The sequence below is a fragment of the Nuphar pumila genome, chromosome 8 (assembly GCF_984573655.1).
Source record: "Nuphar pumila chromosome 8, dmNupPumi1.hap1.1, whole genome shotgun sequence".
NCBI classification, from domain to species: Eukaryota; Viridiplantae; Streptophyta; class Magnoliopsida; order Nymphaeales; family Nymphaeaceae; genus Nuphar; species Nuphar pumila.
The window spans coordinates 6,375,304-6,397,760 of NC_143256.1; the positions used below are offsets into that span (position 1 = coordinate 6,375,304).

General features: G+C 38.0%; 1 protein-coding gene across 1 annotated transcript in view; it reads right to left on the minus strand.

Moving 5' to 3' along the window:
* Window positions 1-2,261: 2,261 nt before the first annotated feature.
* Window positions 2,262-22,457, minus strand: part of PIFI (post-illumination chlorophyll fluorescence increase) — a 28,709-nt gene continuing 8,513 nt past the window's right edge. Inside the window, exons 3-8 of the mRNA XM_090016001.1 lie at window positions 14,646-14,730; window positions 14,483-14,561; window positions 14,289-14,402; window positions 13,725-13,837; window positions 2,581-2,691; window positions 2,262-2,485 (exon numbers count right to left, since the gene is read on the minus strand). Of these exons, the coding sequence (XP_089872127.1) occupies window positions 2,366-2,485; window positions 2,581-2,691; window positions 13,725-13,837; window positions 14,289-14,402; window positions 14,483-14,561; window positions 14,646-14,730 (622 nt within the window). The 3' untranslated portion in view covers window positions 2,262-2,365. The remainder of the gene's footprint in view (window positions 2,486-2,580; window positions 2,692-13,724; window positions 13,838-14,288; window positions 14,403-14,482; window positions 14,562-14,645; window positions 14,731-22,457) is intronic.

The following is a 22,457-nucleotide window of genomic DNA, read 5'->3' on the forward strand; positions in this document are numbered from 1 at the left end:
CTTCGTGTGACCAAGTTTTCTACAATGTCTCAACATGCAAACTAAGATGAATATTGCCTCAAACCCAATGCATAAAAGAATGAGCATCTCGAAAACATGTACCCTGTTGACTCTTCATCTTCACAACAAAGAACCATAGAATTATTTCTATTTGACGATAACCATTTTGAGACGTGCCATACATCATTGATGTAGGAAATGGACTTTTCAATGTCAGAAGAATTGCACTTCCTTTTAAAAGTGATGTTTTTATTATAACACCTACACGCATGTTAAGATGAAGTTGTGAACAGGCCCTTCAGACCTCTAGTGGTGGCATCCAAGTAGGCAGTAACACATCAGGCAATCTACAGACCACAACGAGCTAAGATCAGGTGCAATGTGATTGCACACATTTAGTGTGTTGCTGCAGTTGATCACCCTCCATCTTTGGGATACAGCCTGTGGTGGGTGATCAGGTGCAGCAGCCGCAGACCAAAAAATTGCAAATATATTGCACCTGATCTAGTCTCGACCACACCCACCTTCAAATGGGCCAGAATCCATTGCCGGAGCCAGCAACTTCAGAACCAGGTTGAGGAAACAATCATGACATGGTCAGTGATGACAGAATTGCGATGGAAAGTGACATGCCCTTGAAACCTGAGGGTTTCTGCAGAAATGCACAAAAATTTGTGCATTTTCGCAATCCCCACCATGGCAATGCAAACTAGGGGTGGCAAAACCTGACACGACCCGCCAACCCGACCCGCCAACCCGCCTCTTAGGCGGGTTCGGGTTTGGAAAAAATGAACCCGTTTAATAAACGGGTCGACCCGCCTAACCCATTTATTAAACGGGTCGGGTTCGTGTTAGGGGTATGCCAACCCGCCTGACCCGTTTAATAAACGGGTTAGGCGGGTGGGTCGACCCGCCAACTCGTCTGCCAACCCGCCAACCTGACCCATCAACCCGACCCGCCAACCTGACCCGTCAACCCGACCCGCCAACCTGCCTACCCGATCCGTCAACCCGCCAACCTGAAAACCCGTTTACCCGACCCAACCCATTTATTAAATGGGTTGGCGGGTCGTGTCGGGTTACCCGTTTATTAAACGGGTCGGGTTCGTGTTTGCCACAGCCGACCCGTTTAATAAATGGGTCGGGTTCGGGTTGAGGTATGCTGACACGCCAACCCGACCCGATTGCCACCCCTAATGCAAAGGGGGCACTCCCTTTTTCTGCGGAAAAGGAGGTCGCTTTTCAATGGGGACCTTCTCTTTTCCGCGAAGTTACTTATCGTAGGGAGGGTGGTCCTACTCTAATTCTGCGGAAGGGGGACATAAAACATTCCCAAAATGCTGGCTGTTTCCCTTAGTATTCACAAGAGTGGTGTTATCAACTTCCAAATGAATAAAAGCACGGATAAAAGTATATATATATAATATGTTTTGTTACGGTTAATGATCAGGCGTTAGTCTTTTCCTCGGAAGGTGTTGAGTTTGAATGCCGTCTTTTACTTCTTTTTTTTAGCTATGTTAATGTAAATAATTTTAGTATATATATTTTTCAGTCACAATAGACAAAGCATATGCTCTGGATTAGTGGTAGGTCACTTGTCAAATGTTGAGAGAGGTTGGGGATCGAATCTCACTTTCTCAAAAGCTTTTACAAGATCAACTTTTTTGGAATGCCATTGAAGCTCGGCTCAGCTTAAGCTCGGAACCAAGCCGACTTTGGACAATGCCATTGAAGCTCGGCTCAGCTTAAGCTCGGAACCAAGCCTACTTTGGACAATGCCATTCAAGCTTGGCTCAGAGCTCGAGCTGAGCTTGGACAGAGACAATTTGAACCGAGCCGAGTTCAAACAGCCCAAGCTCTGCTCGTGTGCATCCCTGCGTGGATGACTTCCATGGTGAAAGTTATTCGAGAGTGGCAGTGTGAGAAAATGTGGGATCCATGCTGCTTTCTGCACGTCCACAAATTCAAGCTTGGGATCAGGCCTGATTCTGCTTGGACACATTTTAGCATTTAGCATCTGGTTCATAGTGTTTGATCTGAGAGCCTCGATTCTTTCTCAACAAACACTGATTTTAAAGATAAATGTGGCCATCAAACTGATCCCCAGCCTGATTATGCTTAACAAAAAGCCCAAGCTTTGATGTGGTGATTACAATCTAACATCCCACCTACTCTCTCTCTCTCTCTCTCTCTCTCTCTCTCTCTCTGTTTACGGAATCAGGTTCCAGAACAAATCCAGGCATGTAGGAATGACTATCCAGTTTCTATATTTGAAGGTGGATTAATATATAGATAAGTCTGCTGGTTTTACATGCAAGAAGCTTACATAGTTCAATACTAGATGCACTAATCATACTAAGAATTATCAATCCTCCTCATCTGGGCCGAGTGGGCAAGATCCATCATCAACAATGGCCAATGGATTGTACAAGTGTGAGCTTGGATCTGTACAGCCTAGTACGATATCCAGATTGCAACGGTCACCCTGTGTTTATGGCAACAAAGTAGCAGTATGTCAAACAGCAAATGCAGAAAGAAGCACAGGGAGTTTTACAAAATCCTGGGATGGTTTTGACATACCCCTTCAACTGACAAGTTACCAATCATTGCACATCTAGTCACAATGATGTTTGAATCAGGAAATATTGCTCTATCACAAGCACCATCTTTGCTCAATTCCTCAGCTAGGCCCTGCAAATCATAAACCAATTATTCTCAACTTTTTTTTTCTCTTAATCTCAAAACTCTCTCTGTATAAAAGGCCTTAACAGATTTCTCTTATTGTCTAAACTTCCTTGATTCTTACACCAACTGATCCTTCCATGTCTAGCTAGTTTGCTGGCACATTCCCAGCAAGGAAGCTAGCATCTTTAGCTTCCTCAAACTTGGCCAGATTGATCATTATACCTTGTTCTACCAAACACAAAAGCCATGACTTGACCCTAACATTATGTATTCTACTCTGTTTAAGTTGTTCACTATAATATCAAAGATTCAAACACAAAAGCCACGACTTGACCCTAACATTATGTATTCTCCTCTATTTAAGTTGTTCACTGTAATCTACTTCTCCAGCCTTGGGTTTTGCTTTGGTTCCATCAACATATCCTCCAAGCTCCTTTCCCTCAATTACAGTCTTTATGAACTCAGTAGAAAAAGTATAGTTAGTCCCATCAAGCTAAACAGGAATCGATTGAATAGGAATACTTTTATCCATCTTGAACCAAGAACCAAGGATGACACGAAACAACCCTATTGTTAACAGGAAAATCCAAAATAAACACATCTCTGTTGTAGACTTTGGTTCACTTCAAAAAGATCCCCCAACTCAAAAAGTACTGCCCAAAATCCCTAAGGAACCCCTTTATGGTGGTCATCAATAAAAAATGATCCAAATACAAGTATTTACAAGAAAAAACAAAAAATTATAAAAGAAAGAAAAACTTCAGATCTGACCTTATTTTTTAAAAAGAAAACATGAAATAATCATCTTTCTATACAGCTCTAAATCGAAGGGGATCTGTTTCTAAACTCTTGTTTTTAGATACTCTTGCAACAGCAAACAGCTCTAATTTGAACCAAGTACTCACCAATCTAGCATCACCTATGTTGATGATGTCAGCACCATGTCATGCCCAACAATACATTAAAGTAAACTAGTTCAACTACTTCTTACTGTGCTCAATCTTTTAATGTTCTTTAAGGCATTGATACCGTGGTTATCAATATTGTATCATATCATACTGTATTGGTGTATCAGCAGGAGAACCGAATTGTATTGTATCATACTGTATCGGTGTATCATCAGGAGAACTGATACGATAATGCTCCTATATATTAAAATTTACAATTATCGATTCATATCTGACTATATCATATGATATAGATGTGTATTGTACTGTATCAAACAATACACCTTGTATCGTACGAGTTGACTTCCTTTTTTATAACCTTTCCAGAAAGTGGTAACCGACCACTTATGGGGTCGTTTTTAAGCCCTTGGAGGTCATTTTGACCCTTTTTCTTTTTGCATTTTCCCTCCCTAAACTTTGTTTAAGCTTACCAATTGATGTTTGGGTTTAAATCATGGTTGCTAGTCGAGGAAGCGGGAACGGGAAGCGAGGCACTTACAAATTTTTAGGAAGCGGGAAGCGTGGGACGACTTAGAAGCGAGAATCACGAACGGTCTCGGAAGCGACCTAAGAAGCGAGGGGGAAGCGAAAAAAAGAAAAAAAAGAATGAAAAAAAGAGGGAAGCGTGGGTGAAGAGAGGGGGAAGCGCGCTTCCCATAAAAGGGAAACGTGCTTCCCATTTATGGGAAGCACGCTTCCCAAAAAAAGATGCTTCCCCACGCATTTTGGAAGCGTGACGTTTCGCGCTTCCGAAATGTGTATCGGGGAAACGCGCTTCCCCTATGGTATAGGCGCTTCCGATAACTCTGGTTTAAATCAACATAAAAAAATAGGGATTGTATTAGATTTGAGCGATAGAAGTGTGAATAACCTAAAATCTAGCAATTCTTTTTTTGCCCCTAACCCTCAAATATGAGCCCTTGGGTTTGGATTTGTATGAGATTAAAGTTAGAGGATCATTTAAAGCACCAAAACCGAGTGTAAACACATTTCTTTTGATGTTGTTCTAAGACATTTCTTAATTTTCGCTTTTAACCCTTTTTTTGATAGCTAGGTGCGTTGTTGATCCTAGTTTTTTCTCTGTTTATCCAAAAGCACTTATTTTTGTATTCTCAAATCTCAAAATTGTGCCCTAAAGGTTGATGAATGGTGGAGGATGTAGCTCAAATGATCCAACATATAAATGTTGCAAACTAGTGGGCTTAGGGACATGTTTGAGAGGGATAATAGTGTAACTTTTATGGTTTTATAATGCATCGTGTATTGTATGGATTTAAATGCCACATTGCGGGGCATAGAAACTCTACCATATGATTATGTACTCATCGTATTTTCTCTGATGTTTGTGTCAATCTTCTTATGAGTGTTATAAAAGATGATAAAAGAAAGACAAGTACATGCAACATTTGTTAAAGAAAAATTGCTAGAATTTATCCTTGATTTAGAAGATGAAGATGAACCATCAACATCTCAGGCTAGTGGATACTGTAGCAAATAGAGAAAATAATTGTATCTGGACATTGTTAAAGTACTTACATCTCAGGCTAATGTAACTTTTGTGTTTTTTTGTATTTTTTATTTTTTTGAAAAAATTTAAGTGCTATTTTATCTCATATCTTATGATACAGTACATGTAATGACCCCAACTTATACCCGTTAAAAAGTGGTATTTTTTTTATAACATTTGCAAAAACATTACCAAAGACCCGGGGCCTTTACAGTCGTAACTAATCTACAACCACCAGGCATCTTACACTACCATCATCCAAACCAAATCAACTTTATTAATAAAAAACATAAAGTCTGATTATATAAACAAATGAATGTAAATAAATCAAAATATGAAGTCACATTGTCCCCAAATAAAACTTGTCAAACAGTTGTGTAACCCTTATGGCTCCTCATAGTAAAGTAAGAGTGTCAGAATCAAAGATCCTGCGTACGAGTCCCTCTAACAAAATAAATAAGTAAAAGAGAATATAAATAAGATTCATGCAATATTTTAGAGGGATACCAATGTAATGAATTCATAATTCAATTAACCTCTCATGCATTAGAAAACTATGACTAAACAATAGAGAATACATATTAAGCAAGAGAGAACAATTATTAAACAATAGGGAGCAATTATCATGCAATCATTAATTTGGCACAAGTAAAAGAACAAGTAAATATGCATGATCTAATGCGTAACAAGAATATTATGATATCAATGCACATGTATGAATAAATTATTATCTTTTACCAAAGTTTTCTTTTATATGCATGTCACTATTAAATACAGTCAATTTTTTGTTCTTCTTGTTTTTTTTTATTACCATTGTCCGCGGATACTCAAAATGGGTAAACAAATTTCTGAGGTTAACTTAAGTTCTCAGTTGTAACTTAACACATAACTTGTATTTTATTACTAGGTTCCACACTTAATCCCCGACCGATATCAGGATTCAGAACCATCTATCGGAGCATTAGAATTCAACATCTAATGTCGAGATATTAGAAAAATCAACATCCACTAATGTCACTTTCTTGATATACCAATAACAACAACTGCATCTACACACCACCCCCAGTCAAAGTCGCGGAATCTTACTAAAACCATAGCCGAGAGGTGAACCGCCTAGTTGAGTTTAGGAGCACAAATGCACATGGAGTTTTAGTATCCTCACGGTTCCTCAAAATTGCAACTCCAGGATGACCACACTAAAGAATAAACATCGAGAAAAACGTGAATTACACTGTTGTCTTCTTTTTATCTTTTTATTATTTCAATTCATTTATTTTGCAAATCAACATGCAAAACCAATAACATATGTTTCGCAAATCAACATGCGAAACTCATCACGGGACCACAACCCATAGCAACATGAAACAATGCAATTAGTTCAATAAACATTAAGTTGTTTTTACGATGCATAAGAAAAGTAAACATGGAGCATTACCTGCTTACGAGCCCACACGGCATACGATGATCCACTTTTGACCACCGATGCATCCAATGTAAAAATCATAATGAAGATGCCACTTATGCATTCTTTTCACATGCTTTTAAATGCACATTCATACATGCTCAACAAGGATGTATAGAAACAATAATTTTCTCATGCATGTGTTCACATAATCATGCCAAATCATTCCTTTCATGAGTCAATTCATGCTCACATGCGAACTACCATGCATAGATACATATTCAAATTAATCAAAAATTCAAAATTTGCATATGCCCACAAGATACACATATAAGTAACATTGCATTAGAAACATTGAGCATGTATACTTTGATCAACCATAAGCATGCAGAGCTAAATTTTAGCATGAGTATAGCCTAATAATTCATAATAGGCAAAATCTGGAAATTTAGTGTACTAAATTGCATTTCATCATCATCAAGCAACACATCCAATATGCACGAACCAATAATCCGATACATGATCCATATCAACATTTTAAATATGCAACAGTCAAAAATTTACATTCAAGAAAATTTCAGATTTTCTAATTCAGCAACAACCCTAAGTGTTTCCTTACTCTGTTAACATATATATTTTTTTATTCAAACCTGACCAACCGAGCCCAGCCAACCCAATCAGCCAGGGCTCAACTCCAGGAGTCTGGCAGGCCCTACACCTGCCCAGAAAAATTATATATATCTAATTTTTTTTCATGCCCAGCTGAAATGGGTTCGGCTAGGCCTATTAAATTGCACATACAGGCCCAGGCCCTAAGCCTGCCTATCCGGGCCTGGTTCAGCTGGGTTTGACAGGCACTGCAACTGCAACACAAAAATATTTATTTTTGTAACAACATTTTTTTTTCTTTTTCTGACAGGATGCCAGCCCCAACGAAACAGTCGGCTGGATCTCGCCACACACACACACACACACATATATATATATATATATGCATTTAATTTTTTTTTTGGATCAGCAGTCCAGTCCAAGACTGGACAGCTGTCGGTCCTGTCCAGGACCAAAAAGTACAAAAAAAATTTTAAAATGCCCTTTTTTTAACTGAATATACATATATTTTTTTTCCATGGATCAGGTTCGTTTTCAAGAACCGCAGTCCCATGTTCATCTGTTCGGATATTTACACTTATCCAATGGACAGATCTGTCCAGAACGGACAGGGCTCAGATTTTTATTCATGTGTTTTTTTTTTCTTCAACATAGAGCACTCCTTCAGATATGTCCACCCTCGCAGTAGACAAATCTGTCCAGAATGGACAGCAAGTGCATTGGGACATATCTGTCATGTTCTGTCCAGGGCTGAGAGGGGTTAAATCTGTCCAGATCTATCCGATTATCCCATGGAAAGACCTGTCCAGGTATATATATATATACATTATGCCTATAAATCTGAAATAAAGCATGATATTATATGGAAATCGAAGCACAGATCTAAAATAAAACTAGATCACCATACTCATGTCAGTTTTCCCTATTTTGAATATGGAAAACAGATCAGATCTGTGATCTTCTTTAGGGAATATCGCCTAAATCATATTTAAGCTTTCTTTTCCTATTTGAATTGAAAGAAACGAACCCGTACCTTTTTGAAGCTTGAAAAAGAGATCAGAAAATCATGGATGGTTGGAGAAAAAGAATGCCTCTTATTCCTTCTTCTTCCTTCTCTTTTCCTTCACACGTTTTCTCTCCCTCTCCCTTTCTCTTCCGCTCTCTCTCTCTCTTCTTTTTTTCCCGCTCTTTCTCTAATACACGTTTTTCTTTCTTTTTGGTTTAATTAGAGAGAGGCCCTAGAGGTGACGCCCCTCTAGGGTTTCTCATTTGAGGCTGGAGAAAGAGTTTTCACTCTATCTCCAATGTTTACTTTTCCTATATTTTTTCTAACTCCCCTTTTTTGGTAACTTTTTCAAACTTCTTTTACTAATTACCTTCTTTCACCTTGACTTACATTTTCCTCTCCTTATCTCATGGTTACCGTAGATTCTTTTAGACACCCACCACTTAGGTAACTCTCTGAAATTTAGAATCAATGTTTATTTAATATTAATTTAATTATTTATTAATAAATAATTATCCAGAAGCTTTCAGAGGGTACCTTATCCCTCTAAGTGTCCTTTTAACTCTAGTTAACTTTAATTTAAATGTAAATATTGAATTTAAAGCTATATTTTTGTTGGGTATGGATTGTGGATCTAGATTCAGATCCAAGATCCAAATCCATACCAAAATCCAATTGGATACTGAGCTGGATCAATTCCTAATTAATATGGGTCTTGGACTGAGTCCAGATTCATATTAATTTGGATCATATATATTGGATCCAGTCCGATCCAAATCCGGACATGGCCCGTAAAGGCGGTCCTTTTTTGAAAAATTACGATTTTCGAGTCAACCGTAGACCAAATTCAGAAAAGTAAAATATCATCACGCTCAGAATTTTAAGCCGCATTCAACGATATATAACTCAAATTTCTCTTTTGAAATTCGTCCAAATTTAACCCAAATTTCGCTCAAATTTTGCTTGAATTTAAAGGTCGAAAATAAAACTTTTTTTGCACCTTTTAATTGGCTCGTTTAGACCTTGTCGTTGAGACCGCTTTTATAATACAAAACAATGTATAACAAACCCTGAACACAGTTGGTCAATACAGAAGTGCACAGCTATCACCTTCTACCACCAACAATTAAAAAAAAATAACTTGGATCCTCACTAAAATTTAGAAAAGTTAGGTTTATCAATCACAGAGTACCAAAAAACATGGTCTTTAGAGATCATAACAAGTTCAAAATTGTGGCCCACCATAACAAAATCCTTGTAACTTGACATAAATCTAAAGATCATGAACTCTTATCCTAAAATGTATGACTCACCGAAAGTTAAAAGGTCAAATAGATCAAATGCAAATCACAACCAAAGTTACACTCTACAACAAAAAATTATTGAATTCTTATAAATTTAATTTTTTATGGAAATCAAGCAACCTAAATGCCATAAAAAGCACACACAATTGCAGCACATACAACCTTAGTTCATCAACTAGCATAAACATTGAGAAATTAAAACTTGAAACCTTTGGTTGAGAGACTAAAGCTTTGATACCATAAATTAGAGGACAAGAGTTGCATAATACATGACACTCTAAGTCATAGGGACTCGTCAAAGCAGGTGCCGCACCCGCGTCGACGCGACGCAACGCGTGTGCGGCACCCGGTGCGGTTAACATGACCCTAGGTGCGGTCAACGCACCCAAGGTCATTTTCGTCCAATTTTTGAACCTAAAAAAAAAATTGTTGCCCGATCAAAAGGGGCTGTGAAAGAAGTTTACCCTAATCTTCTCCTCTCCTCTCCCGCGCAGCTCTGCTCTCTCTCGCCCCCTCTCCTCCCGACGTGTCGCAGGGGAGCCTGACGCCACCTCCTCTCCCTCGTCGCAGGTACCCTCTCGCTCTCTTGTTGGGTCAGCAGGGGAGGGGCCGAGCCCTCTCCCTGCTCCCTTTGATTTCAAGGGAGGGGCCGAGCCCCCTCGTTGTTTTCGTCAGAGGAGGGCCGAGCCCCCCACCCTGCTCCCTCTGATTTCAGGGGAGGGGGCGGGGGATCCCCTGAACCTCCCAGTAAGGGCAAAAACTCTGAATCAGGCTCCACAACTCATCATTGGACTCAATATTATAAATCTTGATTGTCTGCATAATTGATTTTAATATAATTTTTTTTTGTGTCATCTTCGTCCCCACATGTGAGTTTTGCTGCTAGTTTTGTTGATAGTTGTAGTGGGAGATGATGTAGGGCCACTATGGGTACATGTAGATAAGCTTGCAAAAACAAAAAAAGGAGGAGGTGAAAACAAGAAATTTTGATGGAAGCTTTGTGAAAGAGATTTTGTTGGGTCTTACACAAGAGTAAAGGCTCATTTGTCGAAGATACCAGGACATGGCATTTCAGGATGCAAAAAAGTTAATGAGGCAATGCAAAAACAATACAAGAAAATAAAAGAAGAATATGAGAAGAGAAAGACAATGAGTGATTCTTGTGCAATTAGTGTGCCATTTGGAAGCCACCAAGAAGATGCTGAAAAAAAAAAGTCAATGTAGGAGGTAGAAGAACGATACAAACATCATTTAATACATATGGAAGGTAGGATATGAATTGAAAAGTAGGGAGGTATTTTTATTCTAGTTTACTCCCATTTAATGCGGCTAGAAATCTTTATTGGAAGGATTTAGTAACATCTTTGGCAAATTGTCAATTGAGTGACTATGTGCCTCTAAGCTCAGAAAAAATACGAACCACACTTCTTGTAGAAAAGAGGGCAAATGTGGAGAGGTTGCTGGAGATTAAAAAATATTCATGGGAGCAAAATGGAGTTTTTATTGTTTCTGATGAATGGACAGATATTCAAAGGCGTCCACTGATCAATTTTATTGTTTGTTCGCTTAGTGGCCCAATATTCTTGAAAGCAGTTTATGCATCTGGGGAATATAAAAATGCAGAGTATTTGAAGATGTTGTTTATAGAAGTTATAAAAGAAGTGGGTAATCAAAAAGTGATACAAATCATTACAGACAACGCTCTAGTTTGTAAAAGTGCAGCGTTGAGTTTAGAGAGTGAGTACCCTCATATTTTTTGGACTCCCTGTATAGCACACAACTTAAATCTGACCCTAAAGAGTATCTGCAACCCCAAAGAAGAAGAAAATTCACAAGCATATGCTTTATGCTCATGGATTGAAGATTTAGAAAGAAATGTCGAAAGCATTAGGAATTTTGTTGTTAACCACCATCGTGTTAATGCTATATTTAATAGGCATTCTGACCTAAAATTGTTGAAGGTTGCTGAAACACGTTTTGCGTCCATCATTGTGATGGTGAAGAGGATTAAAAAAGTGAAGAATGCTTTGGTTAACATGGTGACTGATAAAAATTGGACATTCTATTGTGCTGCTGATGATATCAAGGCTCAAGAAATTAAGAAATTCATTCTTGATGATGAGTTTTGGGATAGAGTGGTATACTTTCTTCAATTTATGCAACCTATTTGAAAAATGTTAAGAGAAGTTGATAAGGATGCGCCTATGCTTCACAGAGTTTATGAAATGTGGGATAATATGATTGAAAAAATACAAGTTATAGTTTTCAAGCATGAAGAAAAAAATCCTGCATTGGATGATTCAGAATTTTTTAACCATATTCATTCAATTTTAGTCAGAAGATGGGATAAGAGCAACACTCCTTTGCATTGCATGACACATTCTCTTAATTCAAAATATTATGCAAATAAGTGATAGGCAGGTGGTATTGGTTGTGTCCCTCCAAATTTAGACCCAAAGCTATCAAGACATAGAAATATGTGTATGACAAGACTTTTTCTAGAAACATATCTTCTACATCAAGTCACACAAGAGTTTGGAAAATTTTCATCTTCGAGATTATATGAACCGACATTATTCGCGAGAGAAGAGGATAATATAGATCCCATCACATGATGGTCAACATTTGGATCAGAAACACCTCTTCTCCAACGCCTTGCACTAAGATTGTTATCGCAGCCTGCTAGTTCATCTTGTTGTGAAAGAAATTGGAGCACATATTCTCAAATCCACAACATGAAGAGAAACAAACTCACCATCAAGCGTGCAGAGGATTTAGTATATGTTCATTCAAATCTTCAATTACTTTCGCAAACCAATGATGAATACAAGTACTAATTTGTTCTCTTAGTTATTTGATTATTTCTTAGTTTTTCATTTAAATATACTTATATTGTATTTAACATTTTCAAATTGGGTTTGTAACACAGACAAGGAACATTCAAATTTTGGGATGTAAACCCAGAAGAGTGTGACTTCGAGGGAGAGCATGATTTTAACATGACAAAGATGGATTTAGCTGAGCTCAATATTCCTTCTAATGATGCATTTGATGATGATGAAGAAAATTATTAAGATCCATTACTTCATCGTCATATACATTGTAGGATATACTTTTGGTATGTAATTTAGTTCTTTTCTACTTTACTAATTTCATTGATATTTAGGTTTAATTGCTTTACTTATTTGATTGATATTTAAGTTGATATATTGCATGCATGATGAATGATATTATGACAATGTTAACAGTTAAAACTTCAAAATTATATATATATATATATATATATATATATATATATATAAATTTTTACATTTTTGCCCTGTTGCACTCCCGCACCCAAGGTTTTTGAAAGTGCTGCACCCCCGCACCCGCACCCATGTGACATAGATGACACTAGAAGAGGCAGAATCTTCCTATACAACTCAGGACAATAAGTTGCCATTCATGAGGTTGCAGTTGCAGTTGCAGTAGCGTTTTATCAAAGTGGCTGCCGTAACTCAGGACAATAAGTAAAGTGAAAATAACAGGAATATCCTTGGATTGAAGAAACCACTTAGCATTTTCGTTTTTTAAATAGAAAAGCATTTTACAATAGAAAGATGGCGACATGGCAGTGGTAGAATTAATCTTTGACAGCATGAGATAAAGCTGACTGTGTAAAATTAACATATCAATTATCAATTCAAATAGTATGTAAGAAACTGACTGAAGCATTAACAATCATCAGAAATAATAAACTTTTATGATGCTGAAAGAGGATTGTCCTCTTATTTTACATCATCTATTGGGAAGAAATAGTATATATTTTGTGTTCATCAATCTGTTTATGCAAATCCTTATATAAGTGTTTTTGGGGGTGCTGTGGGGGGAAGGTGTGTAGTGGTGTTGCGCGGGGGTGAGGTGCTCCACTTCACCAATTATTTAAGCTATAATGCAGGTTTGGATCAGCCTAGAGACACATAGAATGGGATCCCAGAACGATTTGGTATGACTTGTCCAATTCAAGCTACATCAAAGCCCTGATCGAGGCCATTTATTATAAACAAGCTAGCCAACCAGTTTGATCCATTTTTTGTCTGGCCTAGTCCAATAGAGTGGGTCATAGGTCAATCCACTAGGTTTTTAAACAATTGCAGTACATATGAAAGCTGCATTTACTTTACATCTAATATATATGTCTCATGCAAATACAGCTTCTCCAGTTTTTCCTACTAATTACTGCAACAGGTAATATATCTCATCAAGAAGATCTTATCAGCATTACCTCATTAAAGAAACTGATAGGTTTATTGCGCCATCTCTTGGGAACCTCAAATTGCAGTTTATATGGTCCAACCCAGTCAACCCCATTTGTGAATGAGAATATCAAACTAACAGCTGTCCAACCACCAACCAATCATATTATCATGATAAACATGTCAAAACATAAAACAACTATCAATAAAGGAATATCCTTTTATTTCTTATGATGAGGATCCCAACTGGATCAAGCCCTTACTGGCCCCACCCTGTAGGGGTATACCCCAGGAGAGAGGAGTGGCCCCAGGTGCAGTACCATGCCTGTCACGATTTTGGTCCCAGAGGGAAACAACTCATGATGTCCGGGGCCACAGGACATGTGAATGATAAAGAATACTTATTCATTTTATAAAACCAGTTTTTTTTTGGGGTGGTGGTGGTAAGGGATAAGCCCACAGAGTTTTATGCAGCCAGGAAAGTGATCGTAAGCATGGCAGGCAAAGCCAGCGTGACTAGGTCTCTGATCCTGGGGGCGGTTTCTCCGCGTAAATATATAAAAAAAAACCCAGCTTTTTTATCCACTCCTCACCATGCTTAGGAATACATATCTTGATGGTATATAAAGGTGGATCAGCTTTCCCACGATCCTTCCGTGTCATTTCCCTTGGTTCGCCACCACACATGAAAGGTTGATTGAAGCCTCCTGCCAATACTCAAGCTCATTATGTGTAAAAGTGAAAGCAAATTAATTAGAGAATGCAATGACACTTGGTGAACATTTACCATTAAATCCAATCCCAAATTCAGGATTAGGGACCAGCTTACTTGCTTCGGGATTGTAAAAAAGTGTTAACTTTTCTCCCTGTCAAATGTTGAATTGCATCTCTAAATGAGGCAGAAACAAGAAAATGAGCTCATGTTACAACCTGCTTCATTTCCAACATACAGAAGTAGGAGGGAGGCCGTTCATGGTTTTCCAGTATACAGGAGCCTTTCCTAAGTCGAATTCAGCCCAGGTTGGAAGATAACACCTGCAGGGACATGATAATTGACATAAAACCAGCATGATCATGGCATAGAATGGAATTTTAGCCATGTGAACAAACAGAACTCAACTTGCTGACAGATCAAAAACATGTTCAAGTGCCTAGTTGATGAATAATAGTTAGGTGATGAACCATGTCAAGGTGTTTATGACATCATTTTGGTTATAACTTTACCAAAGGCATAAATGAAAAATTGGTACTAGATTATCCACTTATGCATCAAAGTGCTGTTTCAACAAAGCCTTATGCTCCTGATTTAGACACAAGATAAAGAGTAGCGTGAGCAAATGCAGAAGTTATAGGAACTTCAAGCTTTACAAAGATATTAAATAACATAATGTCCCTGTAGCTGCATATTTTTATGAATAGTTGTACTACTCAAATTTCCCTTTAAAAAAATCCTCTGATGAATAAGCATATGGTCATACTCATCCCCAGTTAAACAACTTGTATCATTCTATTGCCAAGTCAGCATGCATTTTTGAGCTTGGCCACAGGGTCACAGTGCCAGTGCCATATAGTTCGCAAGCATGGCTATAGTCACAAGCTCTGCTGCATATTTGTGCTAAGATAGCAAATAAAACCTTTTTTGAGTAGGCAATCTCTAGGCCAAGAAAATAATGTAGCACTCCAAGATCTTTCATCATGAATAACTGTCAAAGTCTTTGCTTTGCATTAGCTGTAGTGCCAGCATTGTCACCTGTAAAAATCGTATCATCTACATAGAGTGGAAGCAAGCAGTGTCCTTGTGATAAGGATGACACAAAGTATTGGATCATGGAAGTTTGGTGTAAATCTAAGATGTTCCATCATTGAATTGAACTTCTGAAAATCTAAGATGTTCCACTGTTGAATTGAATTTCTCAAATCAGGCCCTAAGTGCTTGTTTGGGACCATATGGTTCCTTGTTAAGCAGAGACACTTTCCTTTGGTTTTGACATACCAAAAGTTACGTTCATATAAACTTCCCATTGAGAAATGCATTTTCCACATTAAGCTGCTGAAGGTCCCACCATCTAATGGTAGCTATTGCAAGCAACATAGCAATAACAGTCTGCATAATCAATACAAACTATCAACTAAACCTTTTAGCACAAGTTTTGCTTTATAACACTAAATTGGGGTCATTTGTTCGTCTACTTTATACACCCACCTGCACTATTTCTTACATGCAGCTCACTTACATCTTAAGTAGGTATTCTAACTAGCACAAGTATCTCTTTTTTCATAGCTTGTTGCCACTTAGGTCGGAAAGCAGCTTCATCATAGGTACTAGGTTCAGCAAAAGGCTGGACAAACGTGAGGAAGCCTTGATGTTGAGTAGAAAAGAGACATAGAAAACAAAACAAGAAAACAAACAAAATGATGAGTTATGTTGTACTTCTGGTGCAAATGCCTCCTATGTTGCCTGTCCACTATCAGAGAGTCCTCTATATCAGGAACATATCTATCAAACAAGTGTAAAGTATCTGAATTTAATGACTTTCTAGTATAGAATCATAAAATGCAGGATTTGATTAGAACTGAATCTTGCACATCTTTTAACTACCTTGTGTTTGTACCAATACTTCCTCTCATTAAACAAAAATAAGCCTCATTTAATATCTCACTATTTTGATGGTTTCAGTTCCTATAGGTAAATCTTTACGGGGGACAATAAAAATTCAACTCATCAAACATCATGTCCAGATAAATATATTACACTCAAAGCCAATCACTGTCAATATAAATGTATTTCACTGTAACCTCATCTGTGTAATGTTCAGCATCACAAGGTAAAAAAAAACTAATCAAAAGTGATGGCATAAAATAAACCAGTAATAGTAGATAGTCCATTCAATGTAAAGCAAAAATGTTTACTGTTCCACCTTGGAGAACACATAAACCATGACTGCAATTTCATTATTAAAATATGTAGTTCTCTACTAATGCCGTAATATAGTTATGGGTGTGGAAGAACTCTCAGTAAGCTATGTATAATGCATGACATGAGTTACAATTGGCTTGCAATCTTTCAGACCTATTTGTTAGAAACTTAGAAGAGATCAAGAGCATCTATTCACTCTTGGAGTTAAAAGGGGCATCCTTTGGTTCCAATGCTCACAAAATGATGCAAGGAACTATGGTCTTTACTTGTATTTGATCATAAAGTGATTTTTGTATGAGACTTCAAGTCCCTAGAGACGTGATATTATGAATAGGCAACAAAATTGGCTCATCAGCCTACAAAAGCTGTCAAAAAGTGTCAAATCAAGCCCTGAAAATGTTGCCGTAACCAGTACTCAGTCCACAATGTATAATGGAGAAACCCATTTCAGCTATGTGGTGATGTGTATGTTCAAGGATGTAGTTTCTGTTAAAATATATGTATTCATCTATGTCACATGGGTGCGGGTGCGGGTGCAGGTGCGGGTGCGGGTGCGGGTGCGGGTGCGGGTGCGGGCGTGGGTGCAGGCGCGGGTGCGGGTGCGGGTGCGGGCGTGGGTGCAGGTGCGGGTGCGGGTGCGGGGATTCGGCACTTCCAAAAAAACCGGGTGCGGCAGGGGCAAAAATGTAATATATATATATATATATATATATATATATATATATATATATATATATATATAGTGTATATGTATATATAGTGTATATGTATGAATGTATGGTAGCTGTTAAGGTCCATGACATTTATGCCCAACTTACTTTTTACCATTTTTTAATCTTATATGGTTGTCTTTTTTTTAAAAAAAAATCCAAAAAAAATGGACAAAAATGACCTTGGGTGCGATCAACGCACCCAGGGTCGGGTTGACCGCACCCGCACCCGCGTCGAGTCGCGTCGACGCGGGTGCGGCACCCTGCTAGCCGAATCCCTGTGACATAGGTATTCATGTATATATATATATATATACTAATTAATATCCCATCATACCCGATAAAGGGTATTTCTATAATTCTGCCCAATAGGAGCATTTTAGTCTTTTATCTTTTTTTTTTCTTTCCTTTTCTTTTTCCTAATTTTATTTTTATTTTTTATTGTAAATGCATTAAATGCATAATGCATTGGGAGTCCGAACTAAGAGTCGGACCCCCAACAGTCACAAATGTGACCGTTGGGGGCCCAACAACTCCTTGTTGGGCCTCCCAATGCCCACTCTCTCTCACTCTTTTCCCACTCTCTCTCTCTCTCTCTCTCTCTCTCTCTCTCTCTCTCTCTCTCTCTTTTGCTGATAAATAGAGGGGTAAACCCCCTTGTAATGTGTGGCTTTTACAAGCCCATTTCTTGCTTTATAAGATCTTTCCTTTTAGCAAGCCATTGTTGGCTTTGTGTATGTCCATTGTGGACTTGTTCTTTGCATTTTGCTTGTGAATGTCCATTATAGGACATTGTGTTTATTTTTGCTTATTTCATTACAGTTTCTTCAAGTTTGTGAGGCAATGTTTCTCTCATGATCAAGTTAAGTTTTAAGACTGCTGAGGTTACACATAACTTTGTGTGGATAACAATAACACTGAGAAAACATGCAACGTTAATAAAAAGACAGCCAATTATAATGTTGACATTATTTTCATAATGTTCTTAGAAGCGCAGGAGATGAGTTACTCATGGTGATGAGTGTAATGAAGTAAGCAGAAATACAAATATCAAGCGTAGAACACTTACAAGTCCAACAATGGACAAAAACAAAGAGAGTATACAAGCACTTTAGTGCACACACATAAATTCACAAAGGGATAATGCTAAAAGGCAAAAAGGTAAATATTATTAAGAATATGAGTGATAGAACCCTATACAAATGAAGGGGGAACACCCCTATATATACAAGAAAAAGGAGAGGGAGCCATTGAGAGCTCCCCACTCTTGGAGTCTTTGGGGAGCTCCCAACGGTCATATTTATGACTATTGGGGTCCCAATGACTCCAAAAGTAGGGCCCCAATGCTCAAAAAGAAGAAATAAAAAAGGTAAAAAAAAAAAGAAGAATAAGTTGTTTCTAATAAACAACCTATTGTACAAGTCAAAAGACCAAAATGCCCTTATCGAGCAATACAAAGGAATTATATATTTTTATATGTATATACATATATATATATATATATATATTTAACTCTCCCTCAAACTTTACGGGGAAAGAACCGAAAGTTTGCTAAGAAGAAAGAGAAAACGAGGAGTAAAAAGAGTTTTGGTGAAGAAGTCGGCCAACTGATACTCTGAGGTGACATATGACAATGTAATAGTTCATCTTAAATATTCATCACGAAGATAATGGCAATTCATCTCAATATGTTTGGTGTGCTCATAGAAGGTAATGATTGCTTGCAATATAGATTGCACTTTTATTGTCAGAGCACATCTTCGATGGAGTTGAGATGCTGATACCCATATCACTCAGAAGACTTTTAAGCCACACAATCAACATTATTGTTGTAGCCATGGCACAATATTCGGCTTTAGTTGAGGATATAAATACCTTTTGTTGTTTCTTGCACCTCCACGAAATTAGCGAATCTCTTAAAAAATACAAAAATCAGCAGTTGAGATTCTATTATTTGGATTACCTCCCAATCAGCATTAGTATAAGCAGTTAAATCAAAAGACGAGAAAGAGGATAAAAAAACCCTTTTGAAATAGCGTTTTTAATATATCGCACAATCCTCATTACTGCTGCCATGTGCATTGTGATAGGGGCATGCTGAAACTGGCTTGTCGCATGAACAACATGAGCAATATTGGGTCGGGTGATGGAGAGATAAGTAAGAGATCCAATTAATTGATGATATAGAGTAGGATTTTTTTAAGTAGAACACCATCTTCGAGTCTTAAGTATACACTGCCGCTCCCAAGCCCGGATAAAGGAGGAGGGTTGCGGTAGGCCTGTGACAGCCAGCATAAAAACTTTGTCATACCCTATGAAAATGAACCAATATGAGAATTTCGTTGGGGCGTTCCCTACTGAGCGACGCGCTGTCCTCTCTAGGCCCGGAGGCAGTGATAAATGGGCAAGGGTTGCTAGGTCGTCGCCCAGAAGCGACGCGTCACACCGGCGCCCGGGTGTGGTGTCAAATAGGCAAGGGTTCCCTCACTTTGTTGGACGGGTGGGGGTAAAGAAGTTAGTCCAAGACCATAAAATTAGGTTAGCCACTTGGAATATAGGGTCTTTAACTGGTAAGTTGGTAGAGTTAGTAGATGTTATGTGTAGGAGAAAGATTGATATTTTATGTCTTCAAGAAGCCAAATGGGTAGGTGAGAAAGCTAAAGTGATAGAACCTTGGGGATATAAGATTTGGTATACAGGAATAAATAAGAATAGGAATGGAGTAGGGATTGTTATGAGTCGTCAGTTTATAGATAATGTAGTTGAGGTCAGTAGGAAGGGTGATAGAATTTTACTTATTAAATTAGTATTAGGTACGGATATTATTAATATTATTAGTGTTTATGCACCTCAAGTAGGTTTAGATGATTCCATTAAGCATCAATTTTGGGAAGATTTAGATGGAGTAGTACAAGGGATATCTTATGGAGAAAAGCTTTTCATCGGCGGTGACCTTAATGGACATGTAGGCATTAGTAGGGCTGGATTTGAGAGTATCCATGGAGGCTATGGTATAGGAGAAAGAAATGAAAGTGGAGAAAGGATTTTAGATTTTTGTTTGTCCTATGATATGATCTTAGCAAACACTTGGTTTAGGAAGAGGGAGTCTCACCTAGTAACATTTAAAAGTGGGGTTAATACGAGTCAGATAGATTTTTTCCTACTTAGAAAGAGAGATAGGGGTTGTTGCATCGATTGTAAGGTTATACCGGGAGAAAGTGTAGCTACACAACATAGAGTCTTAATTTTAGATCTTAGAATTAGACAATGCCGCAAAAGGGATAGACATAGGATAGATCCTAGAATTAAGTGGTGGGCACTGAAAGGAGCTAAACAAGGAATGTTTGTAGAGCAGGTAGTTAAGGAAGCTGATTGGTGTCTCGAGGAAGATTCAGAATCAATGTGGAATAAGATAGCAGGTGGCATGAGAAAAGTGGCTAAGGAGGTATTGGGTGAGTCTAAAGGCGGTGGACCACTAGGTAAGGATACGTCATGGTGGAACGAGGATGTCAAATTAGCTATTAAGGTTAAAAGAGAGTGTTATAGAAATCTAAGTAAGAGTCGTGATAATGAGAATTTGGAGAAGTATATGATAGCAAAGAAGGAAGCTAAAAAAGTTGTTCGAAACGCGAGGGCTAAGGTATACAAGGAGGTTTATGACAAGTTGGATACCAAAGAAGGTGAGAAGGATATTTATAGGCTTGCAAAGATGAGAGATAGAAAATCGAAGGATTTGGGTATGGTTAGATGTATCAAAGATGAAACGCAAAGGGTTTTAGTCAAAGATGAGGAGATTAAGGAGAGATGGAAAGATTATTTTGATAAGCTATTTAATGATAGTCATGCTCAAGATCTTGGAGACTTCTCCATTCCTTTTCATGAGATAAATCGTGACTTCATGCGCAAGATTCAAAAGAAAGAAATTGCAGAGGCTTTGAAGAAAATGAAATCAAGCAGGGCAGTTGGCCCAGATGGTATACCTATCGAGGCTTGGAAATGCTTGGGAGAGAAAGGTTTAGAATGGTTGACAAATCTTTTTAGCTTGATTTGGCGAACAAATAAGATGCCTAATGAGTGGAGGAAGAGTACTTTGGTGCCTTTATATAAGAATAAGGGTGATATACAAGATTGCACAAACTATCGTGGTATAAAACTCATGAGTCATACTATGAAACTTTGGGAGAGGGTGATTGAGTCTAGGTTGAGGAAGGTTGTCATGATATCGGAGAATCAATTCGGTTTTATGCCTGGAAGATCAACTATGGAAGCTATACATCTTCTTAGACAACTTATTGAAAGATATAGGGAGAGGAACAAAGATTTGCATATGGTTTTTATTGATTTAGAGAAGGCATACGATAGAGTACCTAGGGATGTTCTCTGGTGGACAATGATGAAGAAAGGTGTTTCTCTCAAGTACATTAGTATAATTAAAGATATGTATGAAGGAGTAGTAACCAATGTCCGCACTTGTGGAGGGGTGACAACCAATTTTCCGATAACGGTTGGGTTACATCAAGGATCTGCTTTAAGCCCTTTCCTATTTGCGATAGTGATGGATGAGCTTACGAGATCAATTCAAGAAAATGTACCGTGGTGTATGTTGTTTGCTGATGATATTGTTTTGATTGATGAGTCTAGAGCTGGGGTTAATGCTAAGTTAGAATTATGGAGACAGACATTGGAAGCTAGAGGTTTTAAGTTGAGTAAGAGTAAAACTGAATATATGGAATGTCGGTTTAGTAAGCAACGAAGTAGTGATGGGAGTGTAGTGAAGCTTGGTGAGCAAGAAATACCGGTGAATGATTATTTCAAATATTTGGGATCCATCATTCAAAAGTATGGAGAAATTGATGGAGATGTAAATCATAGGATAAAGGTTGGGTGGATGAAATGGAAAAGTGCAACTGGAGTGCTGTGCGATCGTAGAATGCCATTGCGGTTGAAGGGAAAGTTTTATAGGACGACTATTAGACCTGCTTTACTATATGGTACGGAATGTTGGGCTGCCAAAAGATATCATATTCAAAAAATGAGTGTAGCTGAGATGCGGATGCTTAGATGGATGTGTGGAAATACAATAAAAGATAAGATTCAGAACGAGGAGATACGTAAGAAGGTAGGTGTTGCACCCA